At 40.7% G+C, this 25,881-nt stretch overlaps 1 protein-coding gene across 2 annotated transcripts in view; it reads left to right on the top strand.

Annotated features, from left to right (window-relative positions):
* The window catches only part of frmd4a (FERM domain containing 4A), a 91,650-nt gene that overhangs the window by 11,446 nt on the left and 54,323 nt on the right, over positions 1-25,881 (top strand). Inside the window, exon 1 of one of the 2 annotated variants that reach the window (XM_072385690.1) lies at positions 3,925-4,583. The exons of the other annotated variant lie outside the window; for it this stretch is intronic. Coding sequence (XP_072241791.1) covers positions 4,551-4,583 — 33 coding nt within the window. The 5' untranslated portion in view covers positions 3,925-4,550. Of the gene's footprint in view, positions 1-3,924; positions 4,584-25,881 lie in introns of those variants that run through there. 2 annotated transcript variants of the gene reach the window in all.

The following is a 25,881-nucleotide window of genomic DNA, read 5'->3' as shown; positions in this document are numbered from 1 at the left end:
ACTGACTGGCCTCAAGACACATGAGCATGAAATTATAAAAAATAAACTAAATAATCAAACTAAACAAGTGCTGTCTATCTTAATGGGCAATGGGGTATTGGAACTGCTACAATGGTAGATGGGACAACAGATAAAAAGGCAAAAATACATCAGGCTGAAGCATGGAGTTTGAGTCCCTCTAAAAGAAAGAACAGAACCTCAAATGCTTCTTTTCTTGCTGTGATGTAGTTTAATTGATAATCATTACAATTAATTCCTTTGTTTCCCCTTGAAGTTACAGTCTGTTTAGCAGCAGCTAATTACCTCAACCCATTGGATGTCTGTTTTTTATGGTGTAATTGCAGCTCTCAGTAGAAACACAAACAGCCAGAGAAAATTACACACCATTTTCACATTTGTCCATTTGGCTGTCGTGTATTAAATCAGTACCAATGTTGTTGATTGTCCCGTGACATTTGAATTCTGCTGCATCAACCATAATGTATTGTAGCCGAAAAGTAAAACCAAGCAAGAACCACAAGAAATCAGAGCAATAAATCAGCACACTCATTGGACAAAGCTGTATCTGTTCACATCTGTGTGATGGAAAAAGTCACAAGGGATTAATTTTAGGGTCCAGCTGGGGTGACAGAAATGTGAGTGAGGAAGAGAATTGCTGAAGGGGGATGGGGAGACAGAGGCAGTGGGGATGGGTTTAAGGATAATGTGCCATATAGTGCAATGTGCATTGCACTGTGTTGTATTATCCTGTGATTGCAGTGTTTATCACCCCCTACATGCCATCCACCTTTTCCTTCTTTATATACGTACAGGTTTAAGAGCGGTAGCTGGGGCGTTGAGACATGTGTGTGTGTCTGTGTGTGTGCAAATGTAGGATTTGCTGACAGATTCACTGTCAGCAGGAATGTGTGTTGGTGAAATATGGGGCTGTATGTCACTGTGGCTTGTCAGATACATGCACATCCAGCCGGGTGAAAAATTGTACCTCAGCCTTGCATCATCCTAAAACAATATTTTTTATCCTGAAAAAGATACTGTTCCACCAACAAAACATCATCCTTCTCATGAACTCAGTATGAGGCAATTTCTTTTCAGTTAATATTCAGGTAGATTTAAGAAAATAAACTTGTTGGACTGGAAACCTGAGCAAAAGAAGCCTTATTTACCAGGAGGTTAAGGTGTTCTAACTTTATATATAAGGATACAGTTAGGAGATCTTGATCTGCTACAGCTTCAAGGTCAGAGGTCAGTTGATTAATGAGATTCTCATCCCGTTGCCTTCCCAGAGAAACCTCTGTGGCACTTGTCCAATTTTGACCTCATCAATAAATGTATATGAGAGAATTCAGAGTTTATGCACTGGGCTAGTGTGTCTTTTACTTTAGCTTTGTCTGTTTATTGATGTGTGCGTGTATCTGTGAGGATGTGATGTGATACGGCCATATTGTTTGATAGCGATGTTCCATGTGAGGTGGTAAGTTGTCAGATGTGAAGTGAACCAAAGAATGTTCTCCCCAGGGAAATCTCCAGTTTAAATATGCTTTATAAATTAAATACATGGCTGTGAACCCTGTTCATGGAAATTAATTTCAATTATATGTTAATTAGCTCAGTGATAATGAATACTGCATCAAATTTCACCTTCTGGGGCCTCGAATCAGGTTTTTGTTCACTGCTTACATTCACGTTTGTGATCATGTGGTTTAATTGAAAATAAAAAGGAAATTCTGCTACTAACAAAAAAGAAATGTGCACATAAAGCAGTAATAAAGCATTTGAATACTAAAAAAACTCACTTTAAAGCAAGTCCAGCACACTTAAATATAGAGACTCGCTGTGGCTTCTGCAGGTTGAGTGTTATTGATCCTGTTCACACATTGTTGTGCTGAAATGTTGACCAGGCCAGCATGTCATCAATTGTGAGACATCACAGCAGGTTCCAGTCCACTTGCTTTTCTGTTGGTGCAATGGTTATTTGACAGCATTACCATATGCTTCCAGTTTTACAAAAATCAATGAGCTGGCTTTTTACCGCTGGCTTTTAAGACTTGAATGAATTTTAACCCACACATAGTTGAAAATTGTGGAGACTGTTTTTGAATGACCAAATGAGGCATGGTCAAGTGTGACATACGGATTCAATATTATTACAACTTTGTTACTGAGTCACCAGAAAAATAACATGTTTTATTTTTATTTTTGTAGATGTCAGGTAGAAGCCAAATCATCGCAAATCCCTGCCATCATGTCACATCAATTCAATTCAGTTTTATCTATATAGCACCAAATTACAATAAATGTCATCTCAAGGCACTCCAATAATATAGTCCAATTCAACCCAATTGGAGTTCAATTCACCACATCGTGGTGCTTTGTTTAGAGCATGCACTGTTTCGAAAGGTTATTTTGGTGGATACACATAATACATTTTGCTACCAAATCCCATGACAAAAGAGAACAAAACTTTCAAAAACTGTTCTCATACGAGCCCTGTGATAGACTAGCAGGCTGTCCATGATGTAACCTGCCTCTATGATAGTTGGAATAGGCTCCAGCCCCCTGCCACCCTGAATTGGATAAAATCTCCATAAAAAAATTAATAGATGGAAGGATAGATGGAGGAAATGGTGGATAGATGAATGGATGGGCGCACACAAAATTTATAAGGACGTCAGCAGTAAGGTGAACATACAGTGTGCTCTAAATTGAACTCACGTTTCCATGACGATGGACCTACAATTTATTCCTCAATCCTCACAATACTGACTTATTTAGTAGGGTGAATGCCTGGTGGCAAAGACTGAGATTATAGTTCACACAGAAGTTGTACTTTACTGCACAGTGATGGCTCAGTAACTTGTAATAACCACCAGTTAGTGGACAGCTCTGTCTTACAGCTGATGATCATCAGAAAGATTTGTTTATGATCTTGTGTTGTCAAGATATTAAATCATTTGTAAATTGATTTAATTATTCACATTTATTTAGTTAGTTATTACTGTGTAAGACTATATTGCACATTGTAAGGATATGCTAAACTTTTCCTGAAAGTTAATGATGGATTCATAACTTGAAGGTATCATGATTAATGTAGTTAATTCAATGCTTTTTTGGTTCTATCTGGGTCAATAAAAAGGGACCAGGCTAAAAATACTTGAGAGCAAAAAGGACACAGTAAGAGAGCGAGTGCTTCACTTGGAGTCATGTAGTACAGGCAGAGAGGGCTTGTCAAAGTCAGCAGCCAGCCACCTGAGCCACTTGTGTCATCTTACTATATAGTTAGATCTAACAGCTACAGCTGAGACGGGTGGGCAGTGGAATGCACAGAATTCAATTTTTTATTTATTACAATATCGTGTCTTCTTGCACCCTGACGGACATAGTTGCCATAGCGACCATGAGATACAACTCAGAGAGAAGGTGATAATTTGGTGATGTTTTAAAGGAAAGAAAAAGAACAGAAATTTAAAGCAAACGCACATATCAAAATGAACATTCAATTACGTTCATCCATTAGTCTTAAATAAAGTCCTTGATTGCTGCTGTAGATAGTGTGGAACCCAGAAACCTTCAGTACGTGGGAAGAAGATCAATCAAACCTTTATTATTAGTCCTACAATACACCAAATGAGTCACAAATGTTAAAAATGTCACATGTTAACATGTGACGATGCAGGTGTAACCCTGAGTGTGGACATTTCAAGAAGCAAGAGACAAGGTCTGTGTGTTTGACAGGGTGACTCATGCCTTGTCTATTAAGAGAATAGAGGGTGATCAGGTTGCCAGGCGATTAAGAGCCACTATTGTCCAGAGGGACAATTGTAGACCCAAGAGTGCACTCTCTTCTCTTTCTCTGTGTATTTCACACACACACACACACATACCTTGTAAATGTACATTTTGTGTGACCAAACCAGCCTGGGCGGGAATAGAGAGTTGACAGTAAGCAAGAGGATCGACAAAGAGGCACTATGGGAAGCTGAGGGGTTGAGAAGAGACAGAAGGAGAGGAAAGGGAGTATAAGCAGAGGGAGAGCACAACCAGGAGAGCCAAAAAAAAAGACCTGCAATCATTTGCCACATTGAAGGGAACAAATGTAGCTGGAGGCAGTGAGGGAGAGGGAGAGGGAGAGAGAAGGGGACAGGCAGGGGCAGATAGAGAGAAGCTATAAGGACAGAGAAGGAAAAGCAGAGAAGGGGGAGATCTTCCACGGACATCGTTCAGTAAAGCCACAGAGCTCTGTTGGAGAACAACCCACAACAACTGACAGGTTGGCGGAAGAAGAAGAGGCACTGGGAGTTTCGTGCTGCCCTCTCGCCTCCTGCTCCCTGCAGTGTGTGTCTGTATGCCTGCGCTCACACACACATCGTACACAGACTCTCTCTGTGTGCCTGTCAGTGTGCTGGGCTCTCTGGGTGGGTAGGGAGCTGTAGAAGAGATGTTCGCTCTGAGGATGAGACAGCGTTTCTAACAGGATCTATTTGCGGATTGGGATAATACACTGACACAGTTGAGGGGGCCCAAGTCCGCCGGAACCAACCGAATCAGCCATGGAGGGACTGCTGTCTCCAATGAGGACGCGGGTAAGTTACCATGGGGATCACAGACAATTGCAACTGGTGTTTCTTCCAAGAATTCATCGTCAGAAAGGCATACAGGGAGATAGGATGTATTGCAAAATGCTGGACTGCTGAAATACATCAGTCCATGGTGCTGTCGCCGTGGTGATGCTAAAACTCGAGCTGAGAAGTTTCAGAGCAAGCAGCGTTGCTAGGGGCAATAGGCAGAATGCTGTCAGAGTGTGGGAGACAGAAGAGGTGTCAGAGGTAAAAATGTTAAGGCAACACAGAGAACCGAAATACAGTTTCAGTTAACATATAATGTGTTTGATGTGAGTGTATGTGTGTGTGTGTGCGCGTGTGTGTGTGTGTGTGTGCACAGATTAACAAAGGACTGCTCTGAAAGAATGACTCAGTGTTTAAAAGTGGTGCCCTTCTCCATTCAGTACAAACCACTGGCCTTTTAATTTAGGATAAAGAAAAAAGGAATGGAGACAGAGGTGCAAGGGAGGAACTGGCTTCAGTTTGTGCAGTGAATTGGATGAATGTCTGAAAGTGGCAATTCACTATTGTTCTTGTAATGCGTGACCTTCTGTATTAGATACTCATGTCTCTGTCCAACATGGGAGCCTGTGAGTTTCACGCTGTGCTCAGCATCTGCTCAACAGTGATTGTGACTGTATAACACAGAAAAGGCTCATGAAAGGAGTAAATTATGTGTTTGTGTGTGTGTGTGTGTGTGTGTATATATGCTTGTGCTTTTACCAGAATACTTATCTTTATGCATGTGCCTACATGTAGCATCCAGCAAAATCATGTGTAAGGCTTCAGAAGCTGCAGTAATGTTTTTATCATTTGATAAGGAAATATTGGCTTTTTTTAAGGAGAGGATAGTGATTTAGATGGTTTCTTAGAGATCACTCTATCTCTCAATCAATAACTGAATAAAATACTAAGCAATTATAAAGCAGCTTTTCAGTCTAAAATATTATATCATTTGCATTCCTTCTTTTCTTATCTTTTTGCTTCAAATTCTCCCTTCTCAAGAGGACAGAGATGATTTAGCATCCTGGCTTTCTCTTATATGTTCCTCACTTCCCTCCCATCCCCCTCCTTATTTTATCACCGTGGGTACTGACCTACACAACCCCAAATAAATTCTTGATGCATCCTTCACCATCCATAGATGAGAAAATGTACCTTTATTCTCATAGCCTGTTTGATCGTATTCCAGCACACAGGATTAGCCCCAAAGCGTCGGACTCCCACACAGGGCTTGACTTTGGGAGAATGCTGTGAAAGGTTTAAGGCACTGATGGTTGTCATGCATGAGTACTCCCATCTGCCCACCTCCCCTTCCTCACCTTTACAACTCATCCTCTTCATTCTCTTCATTTCATATTTCGTCACGAGTTTTGGCTCCTTCTCCCCGCTGTGCAGTATGTGTTGCAATTATTTTGCACTCAAGCCAAGAGTTTGGTTTGTCTGCCCACCTGTCTTTCTGTCTGTCTGTCTGCCCCTCACCATCTCTTTGGCAGTAAATATGAGCAGTATAATTGGTATTTGCAGATTGGCCCATCATCTAATCCAAAGAGGAGTGTTAGTAGGCTGTATGGAGATAGACTTGGCCTCAGAGATATGGCCTAGAATCAAGTCTGCTATATCTGTGCTGTCTGCCACTCAGGCCAGATTTGCCAAAGAGCTGTGGGAGTCATTTTTAATAACAAAATGACTTTTTCATTTATCTTCATCATCCACGTTGGGCTTCACATGCCCAACAGTTGATCTGTGTTTATCAGTTTTGGCATAAAAGTCTGCTTGGTAGATTTATGAATAACAGCACGACAAGACATGCAGCTCAAAAGTCTTTCAAAGTTTACACTGCAGGGTCTCTTTTAATGGACTTTCTCTCACAATTGGAGGTTAAAGAAGGTAGCCTGTGAGAGCAGAATTGTTTATAAATTCATTTTTCGTTTTTATTTGCCTTTCAGTGTATTACAAATAACAGTGATAGGGTAAGAAATGTGCAAATTCCAGAGGCAGAAGCAGATTCTCAGTGCTTTTATAAGAGGACATTTCTCAGTGTGTTCTCATATCCAGTGACTGGATCTAAAAGAAAAGAAAAACATATTTGCAGCATTAGTTTCCTTGATACAGTGCCACGAGAATACCATGTTAATTAAAAAAAAAAAAGAGGAGTCTTGCCTCGGTGATCCCTAAAGCTTAACCTCGAGCTGAAAATAACAAAGCCTGTAAAAGTTGCATCATTCTTGTTAATCATCAGACACAGAAAATGAAAACAATTGCACTCAAATGGTTTTGTATGGTATCTAGCAGACTTTAAAACTTTGTTTTCTCAAAGCTTCTTTTTTTCTACACGTTTTCCTCTTTGTTGTGTTTTTCTGCCTCTGTATTTTTATGCAGGATGACAGTAATGGGCACTGAGGCAGGAAAATTGAATGAAATAAGCATCAGTGAGCTGTGCCTATGTGTTAGTCTTGTGTAGTTATTTATAACAAAAACCAGGTCAACACAAGCACACAGTATAAGCTATATTAGGCAAAGCAAACCTAATGGGGGGTCAGGGTAAAAGTATCATTAACTTTGCTCGCATGTGGTCTCAGTGGTCTTTGTTTCTGTTTAATGTGATCTCATGGTAGGGTACCACAGGACATTTCCTCTGACATCAGTGTACACAATGCACAAATTGTGTCTCTGCGTAACTACAGCAACTATCCACCTCTTATCTTTTTGTAGTAAAGACTAGAGGCTGGGACAGATGCTGGAATTCTAGGTCTGTACAAGTAGAAAGACACACTCATGGACTCTAAAAAGGGATAGATCAAGTTCCCCATTGGTCTCCCCTCTTGTGTCTAATATATGCATATAGGTCAGTAGGACAAGAAGCTGATGCTTCATAGAAATATTTTAGTCAAGAATATGCATGCAGTTATTTGACACATGTTGTACATGCTGAAGTTAGCATGTGTCATGTGTATTATCTCTCAAATCGGTTCCTGTGTCTGAATCAATAGGGAGTAGTTATCATGTGATTAACCCTGTCAATGCTCTATCAGTCTAATCAGAGACACTCCTCTGCTCATCCTCTTTTGCTCTTGTTTATCTATATGTTTGTTCTCCCTGACAGCACCACACTGTGCCACTGAATCTCATTTCTGACTTATTTCCTCGGCTGGTCATATCTGTGTGTGTGGGTCCAGCAGTCAGTGACAGATGGACAGTGATGTCACCCACACACCTACACATATTCCATCATAGACCAGCCTATTTAAATAACACACACACATATTTTACCTTCTTTTCTTCTGAGCTAATGCATTTTCAGCTTAGCTTTCTAAGCATTTTTCTTTGCTCTCCATTAGCTTGAACACCCCTCTCTTTCTTCACCCACAGAAAAAAAATCTTTAATCAATCTTTCTGCCCCCCTTGTTTAGTCGAGTCAGCCATTTTTGGTTTATTTGTAGGTGGTGGGCAATCATTATATTTAAGCTCAGAGTTGGGATGAGGGAAAAGCAGCCACAAGGAAAGTGACCAGACCCAGAGTGCTGGAGCTGACCGCCTTGCTGCTTGGATGAAAATAATTAGGAGAGAAAGGTAGGGCCGGTGGGCTTGAGGTTTGTGGCACAAGGTGGGACTGGTTTGGCAGCACACTCAGACAGTCACACACATACTCTCTTGATGCACAGCAGGTAAGCTGGCAATATTTAAAAGCCAAAATAAGTAAACGGGGGATGTCTGGTGACTGGAACCACATGGGGCCCATGCAAACAAACACACATGCTTTGCACTGACATAGACACACACACATGCTTAATGAATGTAGAGCTCCATCTCCCAGCTGTCATCGTAGCCTACCAAATGCACCGTCGAGGACAGTTTAAATTAGGACAGGACATTAATAGATTTATTCAAATTTATTCATTAAATTACCAATCTGTGAACCTACTGACTGTAGTCTGATAACTATTCCTTTGAGGGCAGTGGCCAATATCTTAGGACTTCCAGTGTAGTTATGGATGAATTATGGATATCCTACTCAAAACTTCCTATGACCTGCTCAGGTCATTGTTTGAATACAAGTAAACTGCTAAAGATTTAATCTAATCTAATCTAATCTAATCTAGCACTGACACTTTGTACAGATGTTCCATCAACATTCTTGAAAAAGTGCTTTTAATACTTGATTTATTATAACCTTATCATGTTGTTACACATAGTCTGTATTATATCTATTATGTTATTACAATTGGATATGATATATGCTTTATTATTACTTTATTATTACTTTTCATAATTAAAAAAGGAAAGAAAAAGTCACAAAAGTGAGAGACATGGTTGTATCAGGCTGCTCACATTCTATTGATCAACACAAGTCACAGTTTGTAGGATGGGATAAAAAAAAATGATCAAGCATTGCTTTCCAAGTTGGTGCCACAGGGGATTATTTCATAGATGATGGTCCAATGTTTCCAATGCTAAAACAGATAACAAAGCAAGAGCTGAAGGTCGTTCCCTTAGTATCTAAAGAGTTTGACCAGCTCTTATCATGGCTCCTACTCAAGATATTTTCAGGTCATTTCACTTAATGAAGAAGGTTCCAAACAAAAAAAAAGATCAACTGGACAACCAGATCTCAGCCCTCCAACACTCATTCCCTCACTGATAGGAAGAAGAACAGCAAACCCTGTTACTGTCCTTTTACACACAGTAATTGTTTCACTGCAAAAGATGCTTTTAATCACTCCATCTTTGCAATAAAAGATTCCGGTCTGACCATGTAGAAACAGCCAGTGAAAGTCAGCTCATGTTTCAGAGATAATAAATGTCTTCCTAGCTACACAGAACTGGAAAAATGTTGATAGGATGACAGATTGGCTTCTTTTAGATAACCCTTCACCTTCCAGCACAAAGTGAATGGAACAGATAAGGAATTTTATCAGAAACATTTGGTTTGGTTAAATTAGATATTTTCATGATGATAATACAACTGAGGATATTTGAAAATAAACTTTTATACATGTGAGCCCAAGGGGCGTTGAAGACTCTGATCAGGCTCAAAGATGATTGATCAGTAGGAACTCGGAAAGCTTACAGTGCCAGAAATCTTGTCCACAGATTCTACCTGTTAATATACAGAAATATATCTGTGGAGATTATTACAAGCTGGGATTTATATTAAATTACAAATAACTACCCTGTTCCATCTTGAAGAAAGCATATTTTCTGAGAATTTTTCCATTTGAGCCATACCAAGACATTTTTAATGGATAATAACTTTATAACAGAAAATTTTGATATTGATATGTGCTCTTATTTGCCAGAGTTCACATTATAGGTCACATTATTACAAAGCTTATCTTGGATAATAACTTTTATTATATTCTGACTCATCACGACTGTAAAAGAAAAATTTATCAAAAAATCTGAATTGTTCTGACTGGTCTGGAATAATGTCCCATCTGTAAGATCCACTTATTGATAAAAAAAATAAATCAAGGAGGCAAATAAAGATAAAGTGAAGCTGAACTGTCCCATTACAGACATCCTCCCACAGTTCCCCTTCTGAAGTTTTTCCCTCTCTGCCTCACATCTTCACTTCCTGTGTCTGAAGATGTGGTTTGTTGTCTGTAAGTCATCTCTGATCATCAGTGATTATGTGTGTGTGCATGTTAAACGTGCGCATGTCCTCTGGAAGAGCCCACAAAAATTAGATCAATCAGAATGCAGTTGAGCAGCCAGAGAAGCAAACCTGCAATGCACTTAATGTTAGGTGTTGTCATGGAAACGCACAGTGCAAATTTTCCACTCCATTGGCTGCTGTCAGTCTGCAGGCATTTTTAAATAATTTTTCAGAAAGGCATCTGGAAACAGAAAATTTTGGTTAAATGTTTACACAGACAGGTGCAACACACAGCAACACACACACACATATGGTAATACTAATTTCACTATAATGTCGTGCTTCAGTTGAAGTAATTATTTTGGTATGTCCATGTTAAACCTATTCACCTCAGATTAAAATGCCTTTAGTAGAGTAATTATGTATATTGACTTTATCTGCGTAAATGCATATAACATAAGGTCCCAAGAGACCATTTCAAGTACTGCTTCCAGCCTTAAGAGAATGGCAACAGCACCATAAAATATTCTACATTGGAATGTAATCATGAGTGCACACACAGACATTTCTGATGAACAAGCAGAAGAATTGGCTGTCACACCTTTAAGAAAAAGTAACCCTGTATTTAACAGGTACCAAACAGCACCCTATCAGTAGATCTACCTAACACAGACAACATTATGCATTTACAAAAATACAGGCTCACACAGGAAATAGGAGTTTGTTTCATCTCCTCACCCCATTATTTGTCCTCTTATCTCCTCCAGCCAAAAGCACTTCTGCATTTCTTCCAGTCACTTTCACCTCACCCCCATTTCTCAGATTTTTTCCACCATCCCACTTCAGTTCCCTTCTGTCTTCCTCCGAGCGTTGAACTGTGACCTCTTTACATGAGCAGAAAATAAGCTGGCAGTATTCTATAGCAGCTGTTCTGAAATTTGATTGGCTGTCCAAGACCTGGACTGATGTCAGGACAGTCCCGAGAGGAGTTTGAGAAGGGAGCGAGAAGTCGGAGGCAAAATAACACCATGCATCCTGGAACATATTTCTAAGGTTGCTGAAGTACATCCATATCAACAGAAAAACACAGCGCAAAAAAAACCCATTTAATACTCACAGTCCCCTGCGGCAACTGCTTTGTTCCAGTTCTGACCTGATTGCATGCGCTGAGGTACACTGGCTCCATTACAATTACAAATGCAGCCTGGAGCTCAAGGTTGCCATCATTCCTCCAACACTGCAGAGACTCAGGTTCAGTCCATGACTGCAGTGTTTCTGGCTTCTGGCCTGGATGCTCTCTTAAGCATAATTGGCAAAATGGCTGATATGAAGCCGCAAAGGAGCATGTCTTTGTGCTGATGGCTACAACTGGTTGGCTGGGGCACACATTTGGGGCACACTGTCTCCTTTTGAAGTATCTAACAAGGAGATTATTCCATGAGTATCAGAGTTTTTTCAGGCCTAACAAGGGAGTTAGCTGAATGAAAAACTGCAGGTCATAGGAAGACCAAAAACTAGGATAATTGTTAATATTTAAATACAAAAATAAATGTATGAATGAATCTATAGATAAAAATATAAAGTAAAACACAAAAATAGCCCAAATATAAGTTTATGAATTGAAATAGATATTAATAGAGACACTGTGAGACAGACTCAGACACTCATTTCGTTTGGCTTTTTTTCATTACTTTTACTTACAAAATTTCATCTTATCTTATAAAATTATGAACGTTTACATTTTTCAGAGCTCATTAATTTCATTTAAAAAGTCCTCAGTGCAAACACCATGCAACCCTTTCACATGTGCACTGTTTATGCTCTAGTAGTATGCCAATGCCTAATTCATGGTTAGCATACATGACTGCTCAAGGGAACAAAAGCATTGAGCACATTCCCATACACATCCATGGTTGATCCAAAAAATCCAGAAACACATGCACGCTGTTTCATTTGCATGCTCCACAACGTCTACATGCACATACTCAGACATATGGACCCATTTGCTGCCACAAGACAGCCTTATTGATGTTGACTTGTCAGCTTCCTAGCATCAGGGCTGAGGCATGCGGGTTCAGGGCCTCTGGAAGGATGGATGGTTGGCTAGATGGGTACAAAGATGGAATACACAGATATGAGAGATGATTATTGTGCCAGCATGAAGAAGGAATAAATCTGCTCATGATAGCATATTGGTTTTAGAGAAGATTTTTGTTTTTTTTAAACAAGTACTCCATGACACTACAGCCACTTCTGATTGGGTCTTTTCAGAGGTAAATGCAGTAGTGAGAAACATGCTCTTAATGGAAGTATCTGCATACAATTGTCCTCCAATGTGGGATTTCTTCCAGTATGTAGGTGCACGGAAGATTCCCTGAGTATCTTTCAACTGTTTTTTGCAGTCAAACCTTTGATTTTCTATCATGCCAAGCATACTTGTATCCTCTGTCTTGTCACACTGCCAAAGCTTACCATGTGCTTTAATGGACCATTTTTGTCAGCTTTTTTCACCTCACCACTAATCCATTTCTGTGTTTATGAACACTGTGTAGTGGTTGCCAGGTATCCTATTACCACCTCTCTCTCATGTGTAGACAGCTGCCATTACGCTGAATTAAACCCAAATATGAAATCAAGGTTGCCAGACTGATGCTCATCAATCCTCCAAGGAATACTTACATCATCCTAAGTGTCTTGCTGACCCTCACTGCTCTCATTATGCCTTGTTAGAACAATTAAAGGTGACGTGTGTCAGATTTATAGCTCACCCCTGTGTGTATTTATGTCTGCACATGTATGGGTGTGTGTTTTATTCTGAACAGATGTGAGCATCTGCCATTGCAGTTAAGGCCATTAATACATGTCTAGAGGTGTTTGTACGTAAAATTGTCTAGTTTTCAGCAACAGCTGTTGTTATTTGCTGTGCTCTCTGTTTGTGTGTGCATCTTTACAAGTTGCCTGGCTTATCTGATTTTAAATATACATGTGTATTTGTGACGCATACATAGTCAGTGTTTGTGTATCACCTCTGGTCAGGGCTGGATTTGAAGGTCTCTCGGTTCAAGCATAACAAAAATGATGGGACCGAAAAAGGCACAACAACAGCATCTGGTAAATACCGATTGAAAAAGTGAATTCCCTTCTTTGCTGACCAAGGCTGTACGTACCTTGGCAACTGATTTTTTTGTGTGTGATTCATTCCTTACACACGTCTCATTCTTAAAATAATACCCAACACTTGTAAATAGTTCAGTTCAAACCTAAAAAAAGAACATAAAACAGATTAGATTGCTTTAGTGTGCCATCAGTCTTAAATTAGATGTTTCTTTAAAGATTCAAAAGTGGGTGCAGGAAGAGAAGACCACTATTCGCTCCCATTTTCCAGAACCTTTCATCGATTTACTGTTTTTCACACGCAAACCACCAGAGTGTGCTGTGTTACATGATTCCCTGCTTTGGCTAAGTGTTTCCTAAATAATGAGCCTCAGCACTTGAGTGACCAATTGATGAAGAGCAGGTCCTCCAGGCCCTGTAGCTGAAGTGGGGTTTGTGCATCTTCCTGTACCTCCTATAGTAAAATGAAGGTTAGAAGTGGCTCTTCACTGCTATGTGTGACCATCAAGAAGGTCAGCAAAACTCCTGATATTGCTTAAGATTTGCAACTGTCAGGTGCAAACAGCCTTGTTTTTATTGTGTTCTTTGTGATAAATGGAGACAATATACAGAGACCTTTGGCTCTAATGGGCACTTGTCTGCTGCTCTGCTGCTGTGTGTGAGTTCTGGCTGTTTGGCCCTAATGAAAAACAAACCTTTAGCGGACAACTCCACAGTTTCTCTCATCTGTCATCTCAACTTCCTCCGACACACAAGGGCTTAAGGAGGGGACCAGGTGGGGGAGGAGGTATGGCAACCAGGGAACTACTGGGTATGTAATTAATGACCTCATCCTGCTCTTCCTGCTGTCTGAGGAAGAGACAATAAGCAGCTGAAAGACAGAAAGCAGGAAAGCCAGTAAAATCAAGAGAGAGAGAAATGCAAGGGGGAGGTAGGGGGGCAGCCAGAGACTATGGGATGGAAAGGGGGAAGCATATGTTAAAGGCTGAGCTTGATTAATAATTATGAGTTGTGGCAGTGACCGAGTGGCCATCCCATTATTACTGCTTTCTACTGGAGGGGCAATTATGCAGTTTGCACTCCCCGTGCTCCCTCCCCCAATATATCTGCTAACTCTCCTCCATTTTTCATGTCCCCAGCTTCAGTTCTTTTGTGTGCCCTTTGCCTTCTTTTTAGAGCACAACCTCTGTTCCAATGGCAGGAATGGGAGCTGAATGTAAATCTGTGGCAAATATCAGGGGACAGGACCTTGGCTTGGGGGAAAAATCTGGGAGTGATCAAACCCTGTTTGTCGCTGCACATCTTTGATGTGGTGCAGGCGAGGGGGTGTACCAAGGACAAAGACAAGAGGTGGGTGGGAGGTGACTGGTCTGTCTGCGGCCTCAGGGGGTCAGTCTACCCCTCCTCTGTAAGCCCATTTCCTTTCTTGATCCTTCTTTTATCCGATCCATTTTCCTGGACAGCAAAGAAACAAATAAGGTCAAAGGCATAAAACATACAGCATAGTAAGTATAAAATCCTATCAAATAACTTCATGTATAAACAAACTTATCTGCATTTTGCTGTCAGATTGATGAGATTGTTGGCCTGAAGTAATGTCAGGAGTTTGAGATGATGTCCTCAAATTACATCTCCCTTTCCCTGAACCCCATGGGGCTCTCCTCCCCTCCCTCCTCTGCAAGTTAACAAAGACAATCTGCCTGAGTTGTTCAGCACTGGCTTGCGTGGTAGCAGAGGAGCTTCTGCACCTGTCAGAGGTGTGGGGCCCATCTGTACAGTAACAAGCAGATTAGCTCCATGCCTGCAGCAGGAGGTGGAGCTGGCACAGTCTGGCTTGGGTTACTGCACTCCTGGGAGAAGGCATGCATGTGTGTTTAGGGGTATAGAAAAAGTAGTTCTTGTTGGCTCATTAGAGGAATGAGGAAATGCAAGTCTGAGTGTGTGTCGAAGGGAGGGTGCACAGGTGTATCCTCTTTGTACTTTGTATTTGTTTCCTTGTTTGCGGTTCGCATACCTGAGGGATGATACTGATTCATAGTCTATAAAAACGGAGAGTTGCGTAGTTACAGCAGGCTGAGAGGTTTACAAGAGTTATAAGCACAGCTGCATCCTGAGTATAAAAAAACGTGTCAGAGGCAAAGGTTTAAATAAATACTGTTTAGCACAAGTTATACAGTATACTATTCCTAATACAAACTCTCTGTCCACAGTATTAAAACACACAAATGTTCACTCACACAACATGAAAACTCAAGTTTTCTTATTTTCCAGTATCCAGAGTGTTTTCTGATGGGAGTACGATCATACAATCCAGTTCCCCTCATTACCTTTTCTGTCAAGATTAGACATGCAGTTGTATCATCAAACATTTACTGAACACACTGCTACAGATCACACTCCTGTTCTTGTGTGGACTTTTGGGATGGAGACTCATGTGCATGCTTTGAACCAAAGTTAATGTTAGTGTGCTGTTTGCACACTACAGCCATTTGTAAGTTGTGCAGACTTGCTGGCAGGCATCCCTGCCTGTGAGTGTTAATTGCTAAATCAGCGTTAAGGAAAGAGTACCTCTTATCCACTCAGTAGTGTTTCTGGGCATGTGTGTGTCTATCTGTGTCTATTTCTGGGCATGTTGTAGGCTGGGAAGCCTCCTCATCACTGGGTAAAGTGGGCTAAGTTTACTGGGGCAGAAAATGCTGGAGCGTGACTCAATCCAGCGCCTTCACACAACCAACTTCTAAAATATGCCTGTGTCGCATTCTGCCTGCTCAGTGCCTCTCAGACACACAGACACAGTGTGAGGCTTGTGTAACACAGGAAAGACACAAGTAAAGGCTTTGACCAAATTAGAGAACTATAAGATGTATGTAATATAAGGTAAGTTTTGTATGAAGAAATTCTTAGTTTGCTACGCCTATATTCTTCGACTTTTATATTGCAAGTAACATGTTCTTTGGTGTATGAACGAGCCTCTCTAAATGGCAAGGTGACTTTCAGTGCTGCAAGATTGACATAAGGTAGTAGAGTCCATAAACACACACCTGCACCCAGAGACACACACAAGTAGCACAGCACCTTTCATCGTAATGTGGAATGACAGATTTGGGATGCAGAATGACACAGCAAAAATTTTAATGCTGCAGGGAATGACTTAGCAACATCCTTTTAATTTGAACTAGTTGTCCTTCAGATCCAAAGGCTGCCAAAAAAGGACATTTGTCTGACAAACTGTAAAAGAGAGAAAAGATAAAACAATTGTCAGAACAGGTAAAAATCCCTCAAAGACAAACAAGGTTAATAATAAAGTATTCACACGGTACTGTAAGCATTGAAAAATTAATCAAAAGGATAATAACTTATAGCACGACCCTCATTTGAGTCAGTTAACTGAACATGTGAGCAAGTGAAGTACAGCTAGCTGCTTTATGGAGACTTTAACACCTTCATGTCAGGTGTAAACACAGGCTGTAAACCTTTTAAACAGTTGGAAGCAAACAGGTGCTTAAGAGGCTTTATCAACATGTCTTGAATAGATACTGTCTCTGAGTGTGTGAGTGTGTACACGCGAACCTCAAACCACCTGGAACACTGCCAAGACTTTGATTAGCACACATCCCTATTTTCCACACCAGGTGGACATTAGTCAGGCTCACACCGGCACACTCTTCCCAAACTGTCCTCAAAGATTCTAGTATGACTCAGAAATAGACAGACTTGCTCGGGCCACCGTTGTGATGCACAGTTTGAACTGCTGCAGTGACCACAGCTCTGGTGTTCTCCCTCCGCTCTGGATTCCTGGGACAGTCAACTTACAAGAGGAAACTGGTGGTGGACAACAATGGAAACGCAACTCGGACCTTTACTGCTCCAGTATGATTCTTGTTAAGGTACTGCATGCACTGGCTAATATAAGTTCTCATGTCATCAAACAGTTGTTACTTATAGAGGAGTTTCTGTTTGTTTACTTGTTTTTGATAATGACAAACATATCCAAAATTTAGCAAGAATTCACAGGGTGTCCTTAGACTGTACCTTTATGACACAATGGATTTACTTTTTTTATGGATTTATGGTGTGTTACAAGTAGAAGAAAGAAAGAATACTTAATTTAGCTCGCTCCTTCTCTCTCAAATGGTCGTTGCACTTACAATTCATTTATACACATGCTGCATTAAAGACAGAAATCTAGGTTTTAACTCAAGCTGTGCCAAGACGGTGTCACACTGGGACAAGCTGTCCTCTCTTACCTCTTTTGGGGGTTAAGCTCTTCACAAGAATCCCTGTCTACCTACACTCCTCCCTGCATTCAGACTCTGCGAGCCACCCTCTTTACAAGTCTTTCTGGCCATATACTGTCCATCTTCACTATGCTTAAAGATATTTATAATGCATGAGCAGCTCACAGATGAGAATTAGAGGGATATTTCTGAGTTATTAATGGCTGGATGTTACATATTCACAGCAGGCAGTATTAGAAGCAGCATCAGGAAGACGGGGAAGCCTCCTGAGGGCAACAATGAACTGATGGATCTACTCTCTTTAACACCCAGTGGTGTGTATTATAGTGTATGTATGTGTGTGTGTGTGTGTATACATGAGGCTGCACAAAATCATGGTTGTCCAATAGCTCAGTCACACTCCAGTGCTGTGGACCACAAGAGTTGATGTGAGGATTGATGAGGGGCTGTTCTCATCAACCTCACACCCATCAGAGGTGAGAGGGCAAAGGTCATTAGTACTCTGGGTCAGAGTGGCTGAGGCAAAGGGCAGGGAGAGGACAGGCAAGAGAAATAAGAGTGAGGAATGTCTCCAACCAGCGAGGCTGTGAGAGACATAAGTCAGAGGACTGGGCAGAAAAAAGTTAAATGTAAAAGTTAAAAGAGAGACACGATTTGATTTGGAGGGTCAGGACCGTGGTCGTGAGAGCAGATGAAACAATAATGTATATAATATATGTATTTTTGCCATGTCTTTATATTTTGTATGTCTTTATAACATAATTTTCTACAATTATGATGACAGTATTTTTTTCTATTTTCAAAATTAAAGGTCATCAGAAAACATTTGTTCCTTAAACCTGGTTTATTTTCTAGGCACACGACAATAGCTGCCATTAACAGAAAAGTTGGATGAAAAAAACAGGTTTAGAGAAAGTCTGTTTCTGATGCAACACTAACAATAGCAGCTTTGAAGGCATTAGATATTATAGAAATTCATTATCAACCACCAATAGAGGTTTGCATTAGCTACACTGATACAGCAGAAACCCAATCACTGATTTTTGGTATATTGTGTGCATGTTAATGTAGCCAGTTCCTCCCTCCTTACACTCATATCCTGTTTTTTTGGTGGAGCACAGCTTGACTTCAGTCTGACCCTCTCTGTCTGTTTCTCTCTGTATGTAAGTCTCAGTTAACTGAGAGTGAATGGGGGCCACATTCCACAAGGACTTTCCAAAAAAACAGAAACTCTTCCCAGGGGATGTCCCACTAATGTCCTCCATCCCCTGGCTTCTCTTCATCTCTTCTGCTTTCCTCTCATGCACCTTTATTCTCCCTCTCACCCTTCTTTTCCCAATCACCCCTCTACCCCACATGCCACGTCCATTACAACTTCCACTCCTCCTTGCCACTGTTACATAAGCTTCCAGTCATAGATCCAGGTCATATTGCTGTTGTTTTCCCCCTAATGTGTCTACGGGAGCCTCAGTAACCATGGCCAACCCTTAATGAGGCTTCCACAAAGGCCCATTGATGAGAGGCCCACTGTTAGAGAGGATGACCCCAGCCAAGAGCACCCAGAACTGTGGATCAGCTGCCCCAGGCTCTCCTTCCACACAAAGACGTTCACTGTGGACAGGGACCCAAAAAAAGGCACAGAGAGGGAGAGGGACAGAGAAAGGGAAAAGAGGGTGGGCATAGCAACGCAAACAACACACAAAATGTGCAGTAGAAAGATGTCTAAAAAATGAACACGACATATGACTTCATCACTTAGCTGCTTCTTGACCATCAAGCTGTATGCCTTCTCTACTCTATCTTCACTGTGCATCCACACAAGAACAGTGAGACCCACCCTCTGCCCTCCCTCTACCAGGGAGTTGTCAATGTCTTCATTACTCCCATGGATCATAACTCAGTTCTGAAGAGGGGACTACAATGCTTTAGCCTGTCACGGATCATCGCCAGTCACAGGTTGTTCAAGAGAGCGACTGAAACATTGTGAAGGAACCCTATTCTTTTTGGAAAGCTTTGGACCGCTGATAAAAACACAGCCAGTTTTTGGAGCCAAACTTACAGGAGATAGTCGTATTTTGTGGATCTGATTTGGATTACAGGCTCTTGTTTGGGAATCTGCCCTAAAAGAAGAATCAATGCTGACTAAAGCCAAATTAAACAGGACAGTTAGAAGCTGTCATGGCAAAATCCTTTAGAGAATCATCATTTTATGCAACTGGCATGGTTTAACTACCTCCTTTGTCTCTTTTTCCAGTATCACATCCATTTTATGGGAAAGGGAAATTGGCTCTAAAATCAGGGTTTTGAAAAGTTTTGTCAAAAAGTCCAATTTTTTTTTTTTTTTTTGGGTGGTGTTCATTGAACAGCTGAACGATGACTCTTGCAACTCGACTCGAGGACTTAGAAGTGACCCTGGAACACATGGTTATGGATGTTTTTGTAAGTTTACTCACATTTTTCTTTGTTCAGTTTTATTTTCAATCTCTGAAAATTCTAAATAATTTTATCTTTTCATACCGTTTCTCTTGCATCTCTCTGTTTTTCACATGGATGATCTCCTAAGTGCTTAATTTCCGTTGGAGACCAGAGGCCAACATATGTCTGTGCCTCTTCCAGATGCTCTCTCATTAATTGGCACAGAAAAAAAACTAGCTGATTAAGCATGAAAATCTGTGCTCAAGGAGATTTGAGGAATATGCCAGCTGACCAAGAATGTAACCTGGACGAAATGGCCTGATGTATGACTCAGCAGAGGGTTAGTCTAGTGATTTAAACTTTGGGATTGTAAAATAAGCTTGTAAGGAGCTTTCATCAAATCACTTTCATCATATTTATCTGGGAATCGCTATAAATCTTCTGATTAGATGTGAATAAAATCTCCAAGTAAGGGAAATGGGGATTGAGAATAAGGAAATGAGGGATGAAAGAGGAATGAGAATGAGGAGAATCTGATCGATGTGATATGTTTCTGTTGCCCGTGACGCTTGGTTAGAGGTAGATTACCCAGGCCCTTGTGGTTTCCAAAGCATTTGGGCTTTAGGAATGAAAAACTCCTCACCAACCCATGTACATACATACACACAAATGCACGATTCCACACACATTTAGATGCCGTACATGGTCTACCTCTTTGTAGACAAATGCAGACTTGATAACACCCGAGTCCCTGGCTGCTTTGATGTGCTAGCTGCTGTAATGAGTTCCGTCGTTAAGCTGCTGTTTCCCTTTAACATTGTTTACAGGCACTGGCATCTGTTGGAGGCAACCATAATCTGCCTTTTCCTGAGATATACTGTGCCTCCAGTGAACAATATCAGCACTCAATCCACTGCTGCAGGGCTTCAGTGTCACTGATATATGTAGAGATTTGATGCTTGAATCCATCAACCTATTTTGGAGATTTGTCCATTTTCATACATTTAATAGGTGATTTATGACTGAGGCTATGACGATTACTGTTTACGACCACAATAGGATTTGGATTATTTTTGCACTGTTTGTCAGATGTGAAGCTGGGAGTCAGGAAAATACGTCCTTGCATTTCCTGTTGACTTCCTAATTAGATGCTTATTCATTTATTTGTCTAATTGCTGGAGTAGGCTGGAAAACAGAGGGTTATCTGCCCACTTTGCATGTTTAAATGAGAAATATTCAAATTGTCTGCATCAATTCTTGTGTGTTTGATGGACATATGTGCATATGGCAGTGCATGCATGCAACATAACACGCTCACACACAAACACACAAATCATGCAGACATGAGCTAAGAGGAAGCCTACGTCAGTGAACCATCAAATAAAGACAAGAAAAATGAATTACTTTTATCTTAAGGCTTACCAGCAGAAAACACCAAGCTTCTACTGACAGTATTTTAATTTTTGTGTGTGAGTGTTTTGGAACATAAATAACTAGTACCAGTATGCTGTATTGCCAGTTTCTATGTATGTGTGAATTAGCACAGCTAAGCCAAGAGACTGGGGTCGTAGCAGGAATATTAAGGGTCATTAGAATAATGACAGCGATTCTCCATACTCCAGTAGAGAAGAACCCCTAGAGCCCTATCTATGCTGCTCATTGGCTCAGGGCAGCAGCAAAGTATATGGCCATATCCAAGAGTGCACAGCTATTTTCATTAACACAGCAGCTCGTATGAATGATTCAACAAAGCCGAAAGGATCAGAGGCAATGGACTGCCTTTACAGCTTCTGTTACAACAAGAAAAGCAGGTCAATGTTCTGTTGCCTCATATGGAGCTATAGACAAAGCGATTTGATTTGTAGAGTAAAGATTTTTCGAGTTAACACTTTCATGTCTTTTTCACTGAAGACAGCAATCATAGCTCTGGATGCATGGTGACAAATTCTTGAGATAAAACCCATTGAGACACAATAAGATCACATTATTGAAGCAAGACTACACTACTAATGCCCTAAACGTGTCTATCTGACATGAATCACTTAGTGACAAGATCTGTATCTGCTGATATGATGTTTTTCTCGTTGCTGTAAATTGTCAGTATGTGACGTCATATCAACACCTGCCAAAGCTGCTTTGTATTGTGTTGCTGATCTGCTGAGGGGAGGACGCACAGAGAGGGGGAGATGGCAGCTCTTCCTTCAGAGGATGCTTCACAGTCTCACAAAAGCTGACAGTCACACCAGGAAATGTAGCTCCGTGATTAAAAATGCATTCAGTCCTTGTGCAGTTTAATTGAATCTCCTCCTCATGCACCTCACAAACATTGCAATCTCTCAAATTGCTCCCCCTGCCTTGCCTCTATGTTGAGAGCCTGGAGGCAAAGCCTCACATCCCTTCTCTCACTCCTCTTCCTCCCATATCCCTTTTTTTCCATCCCCCTGGTCTCCTCTGACAGAGAAAGACCTCAGCTGGATGGGATTGTTTCCACTGCAGCTGAACTGCTCCGCTTTACACAAGCTCACATCTTTTTGAGCACTAGTGTACAAGAATAGCCTGTGGTCCACGACAGCGTACAGTCTGCCAGGAGCACAAGAGCTGTGACGTAGCAATACCAAAAGTTTCTTTATCACAACATAAAGTGAGACAGCATGTGCATACACACTTCAGTATTGCATTATTGTTCTCATTGATGTGGTGATTCAGATGGCTGTTATTGACTGGGTGTATTATCTGAGAATGCTCGGTTATGTAATGGGTGTCCATTCTGCCAGTGGCAAGCACACTGACCTCCTCCCTTTTCCTCTTTCTCTTGCTCTGCCTCCCTCTCCACTAGTTGTCATTTAATTTAAACTAATCTGATATGTATATTGAATGGTATGAAACTGGCGTCAGAGTATCAAGTCTTTTCAGGACCAAGGCCTTACTTTGAAGAAATCTTACAGCTTTTTTCTTTTTTTTCATATTAGCTTGTCGTATTATCTGTTCCATTAGAAAACTGAAACCTAAATGTGCCAGTGCAAGTCTTAGTTATTTGATCCCCCCCCATTTGCATCAATTAGCCACAAACATTTTTGGTGCTGTCAAAGATATCAATGTTTCAGATTTTAAAAGTGCACCATAAATTGACCTTTACCTTGAAAGCAGCTCACAAAAAAAACTAGAGCAGATGTCAATGAACTTTGTCATGTTCAAATGTAAATACTCCAAAACAATGTTCAAAACAATTGTTTTCTTCATCTAATGATCCTGGGGCTGTAGTGGTGCAGACTCCAAAGGACGAGTAGTTAAAACAGGCTGGATTCAGGTGGATTTAAAGTAAAACACAGCGTAACACATGGTAGCTATGTTGTTGTTTTGTTTTGTGTTTATTTGTATTTTAGCAAATGGGGTGCTCCAGAAAATTAATCAAATTTGAATATTATTATCAGCTTTAGCAATCATATGCATCTCATTCACTTGCTTCATTAGAGAGAAGACAATTATCACAAACTTAATGCAGTATCTATAAGCGTATCCATAAACTTCTCAGCTATTATCAGTCATCCTTGAATTTCGATTGCATGCATAGATTCTGATGTCAACTTGCCCAGCACACACCAAGGCAGCAGACTTGGATGAATAATTCAGAAGCTTTGAATTCTATTCACTGGAGCAAAATGCACATCTAGCACCCCATTCAAATCTGTTGCTTCTCTCGTAATAGACCACTGATTGGCCCATTGGAATGATATATTCTAATTCCATTAAGGCATAAATGACTGTATAATAGCAGTGTATGAGTTTGGTTATGGACTGCAGTCAAAGAAACATTTTATTTCCTTTACTTTAATGTCTTCAATGTTATAACAGTACATTCAGTCATGCTACATTCCACTGGTGCCTGTGCCTAAAATGTTAATCATACTTAGAGACACACAAGCAGATACACAAAATGTGCACACACCCTCACGTACACACACAGTTACCTCACGGCAGGTTAAGCAGATGTGAGCTGAGCGGCACAATTCATCCAGGACAACCTGTCCCAGTGTTCCACCAAATCTCTTCGAAATACAAATATGTCCCAGTTTTCGCAGTTAGTCACACAAATGTCCCTGTTTCCTCAAAAAAAAAATCTCCCTGGCTAACTGCTGCCTCTCTGAGCATGTAAACTTGCTACGCAGATACTGCTGATGGGATGATAATTGAGGTGGATGCTCCCCTGTGGAGAAGTCATTATGATTGGTTCTGGCCCGATGAAGGGTATGAGGCCCTGTTTGTTCTGCTCATCTCACGCTCAAGAGATGGAAGAAAACAACACCATCATATCATGAGCAGCATAGACAGAAGCATACCATGAGAAATGAATAGAAATACACTATCAGGGAGGTACAGTTAAGCTACAACTGTTTATCTTTTTCTTTTGCAATGTTGCTGAAACGCACCACTTTGTAATTTGTGGAGTCTCGACACACAAACATTCTACCCCCTCCTTCCCTGCTTGTGATGGGGACAGAGTCCAACTAGAGGGCATTTCCATAAACACACACTCCCACACATACATGGACAAAGACACACATACGCAATGAGGAGCTGGATCGCCGGGATGAGTCAGACAGCCGTGGGCAGAGGCTGGCTGAGTTATCAGGACAGATTAATGCAGAGCAATGCTGGGACGCTACAATCCTTGCTTCTTATTTTCACAACTTTCAACATAGACTAAGCAGACATGCATAAACACACAGGAGAAATTAAACTCAGACAATCCAGCTCCTTTGTTTCCCTGATTAGCATTTCTCACAACCAGAGACTGATTTCTCTTTCTGTTCTTCAACCTCTTTTACCTGCAAGTTTTCTTTCTTCAGATGTGCATTCATACTCTTCGGTTCATTCTGAGGACAGTTGCTTTTAGGACACATGACATGTCACAATCTTTTAGCGTTTTCATATCTTTATGTTTATTTCCATATTTTTTGGAAACAGATTTCTCTTTTATTTCTTTACTATATACAAATCCCATTTGATTTTGATTTTTGTGTGTTTGTTGACTGAAATAAGTCATTGTGAAGCCAGCCATGGACAAGTAATAGTAACATGTTGTTGTCTCCGTTATTTTCTTCTGTCAACATGAGGACTTATCACCCGAGTGGTTTTCAAGCAGTGGAACCAGTTTTTTTAAAACAAAGACATAGGGGAACTTTGGAAAATATACTTCACGCAAACTGTTAAATTGGAAGAATGTATTGTCAACTTGTTGTCAAGATATCAGACAACATCCCTGTGTGAGCGGTGAGGCTTTTGTCTCCCAAATCAGGAGTTGCTGCTAATCTCTGTCACTGCGATCTGAATTATCATCAAGCACATGCATCTCACAGAACAGTTCCAACATACATCAGTTCCACTGCAAAGAGACAGAAATGAATCATGTATTTTGTTTCTGCTTTTCTAGTTCCTCTGGTATAAATTCAGTAAGCCCTGGATGTCTGCAGAAGTTTGTCCTTACGGTCACTCGCTCACTGATGTGGGCCAGGGTGTTGAATAAATGATGCTTACTGGGAATCACCACCACATATTATTTTCTCCTGTATGCTTGTCGCTTCAACTTAACTCTATGTGCAAGTGTGCCTGTGTTTGACATATACATTAACTAAAAGCTCTCAGGGGTCTTTGCTTCAACAAATAATATTAGGGATAGAAGAGTTTTGTTTTGGGGCTCATTTTGACTGGTGACTTTAATCTGATTTTATAGCCTGTGATCCTGCAGCCAATCTCCTCATGACTCTAAAATCCGAGATGAGTCTTACAATTTATAATTGTGTGCCAGAGTTAACAACAGCTACTTTATGAGGGTGTTTGCTATTATGTTAGCACCCTCACTGCACATGTGTGCCAGCAACAAAAAGCCTTGCATGCGTATTCATGTGTGTGTGTG

Source organism: Leuresthes tenuis, unplaced genomic scaffold (assembly GCF_036924035.1).
Source record: "Leuresthes tenuis unplaced genomic scaffold, fLeuTen1.0.hap1 SCAF_5, whole genome shotgun sequence".
Taxonomy (NCBI): domain Eukaryota; kingdom Metazoa; phylum Chordata; class Actinopteri; order Atheriniformes; family Atherinopsidae; genus Leuresthes; species Leuresthes tenuis.
The sequence above is the reverse complement of the archived record's forward strand: the minus strand, read 5'-3'. Positions and strand labels throughout refer to the sequence as shown.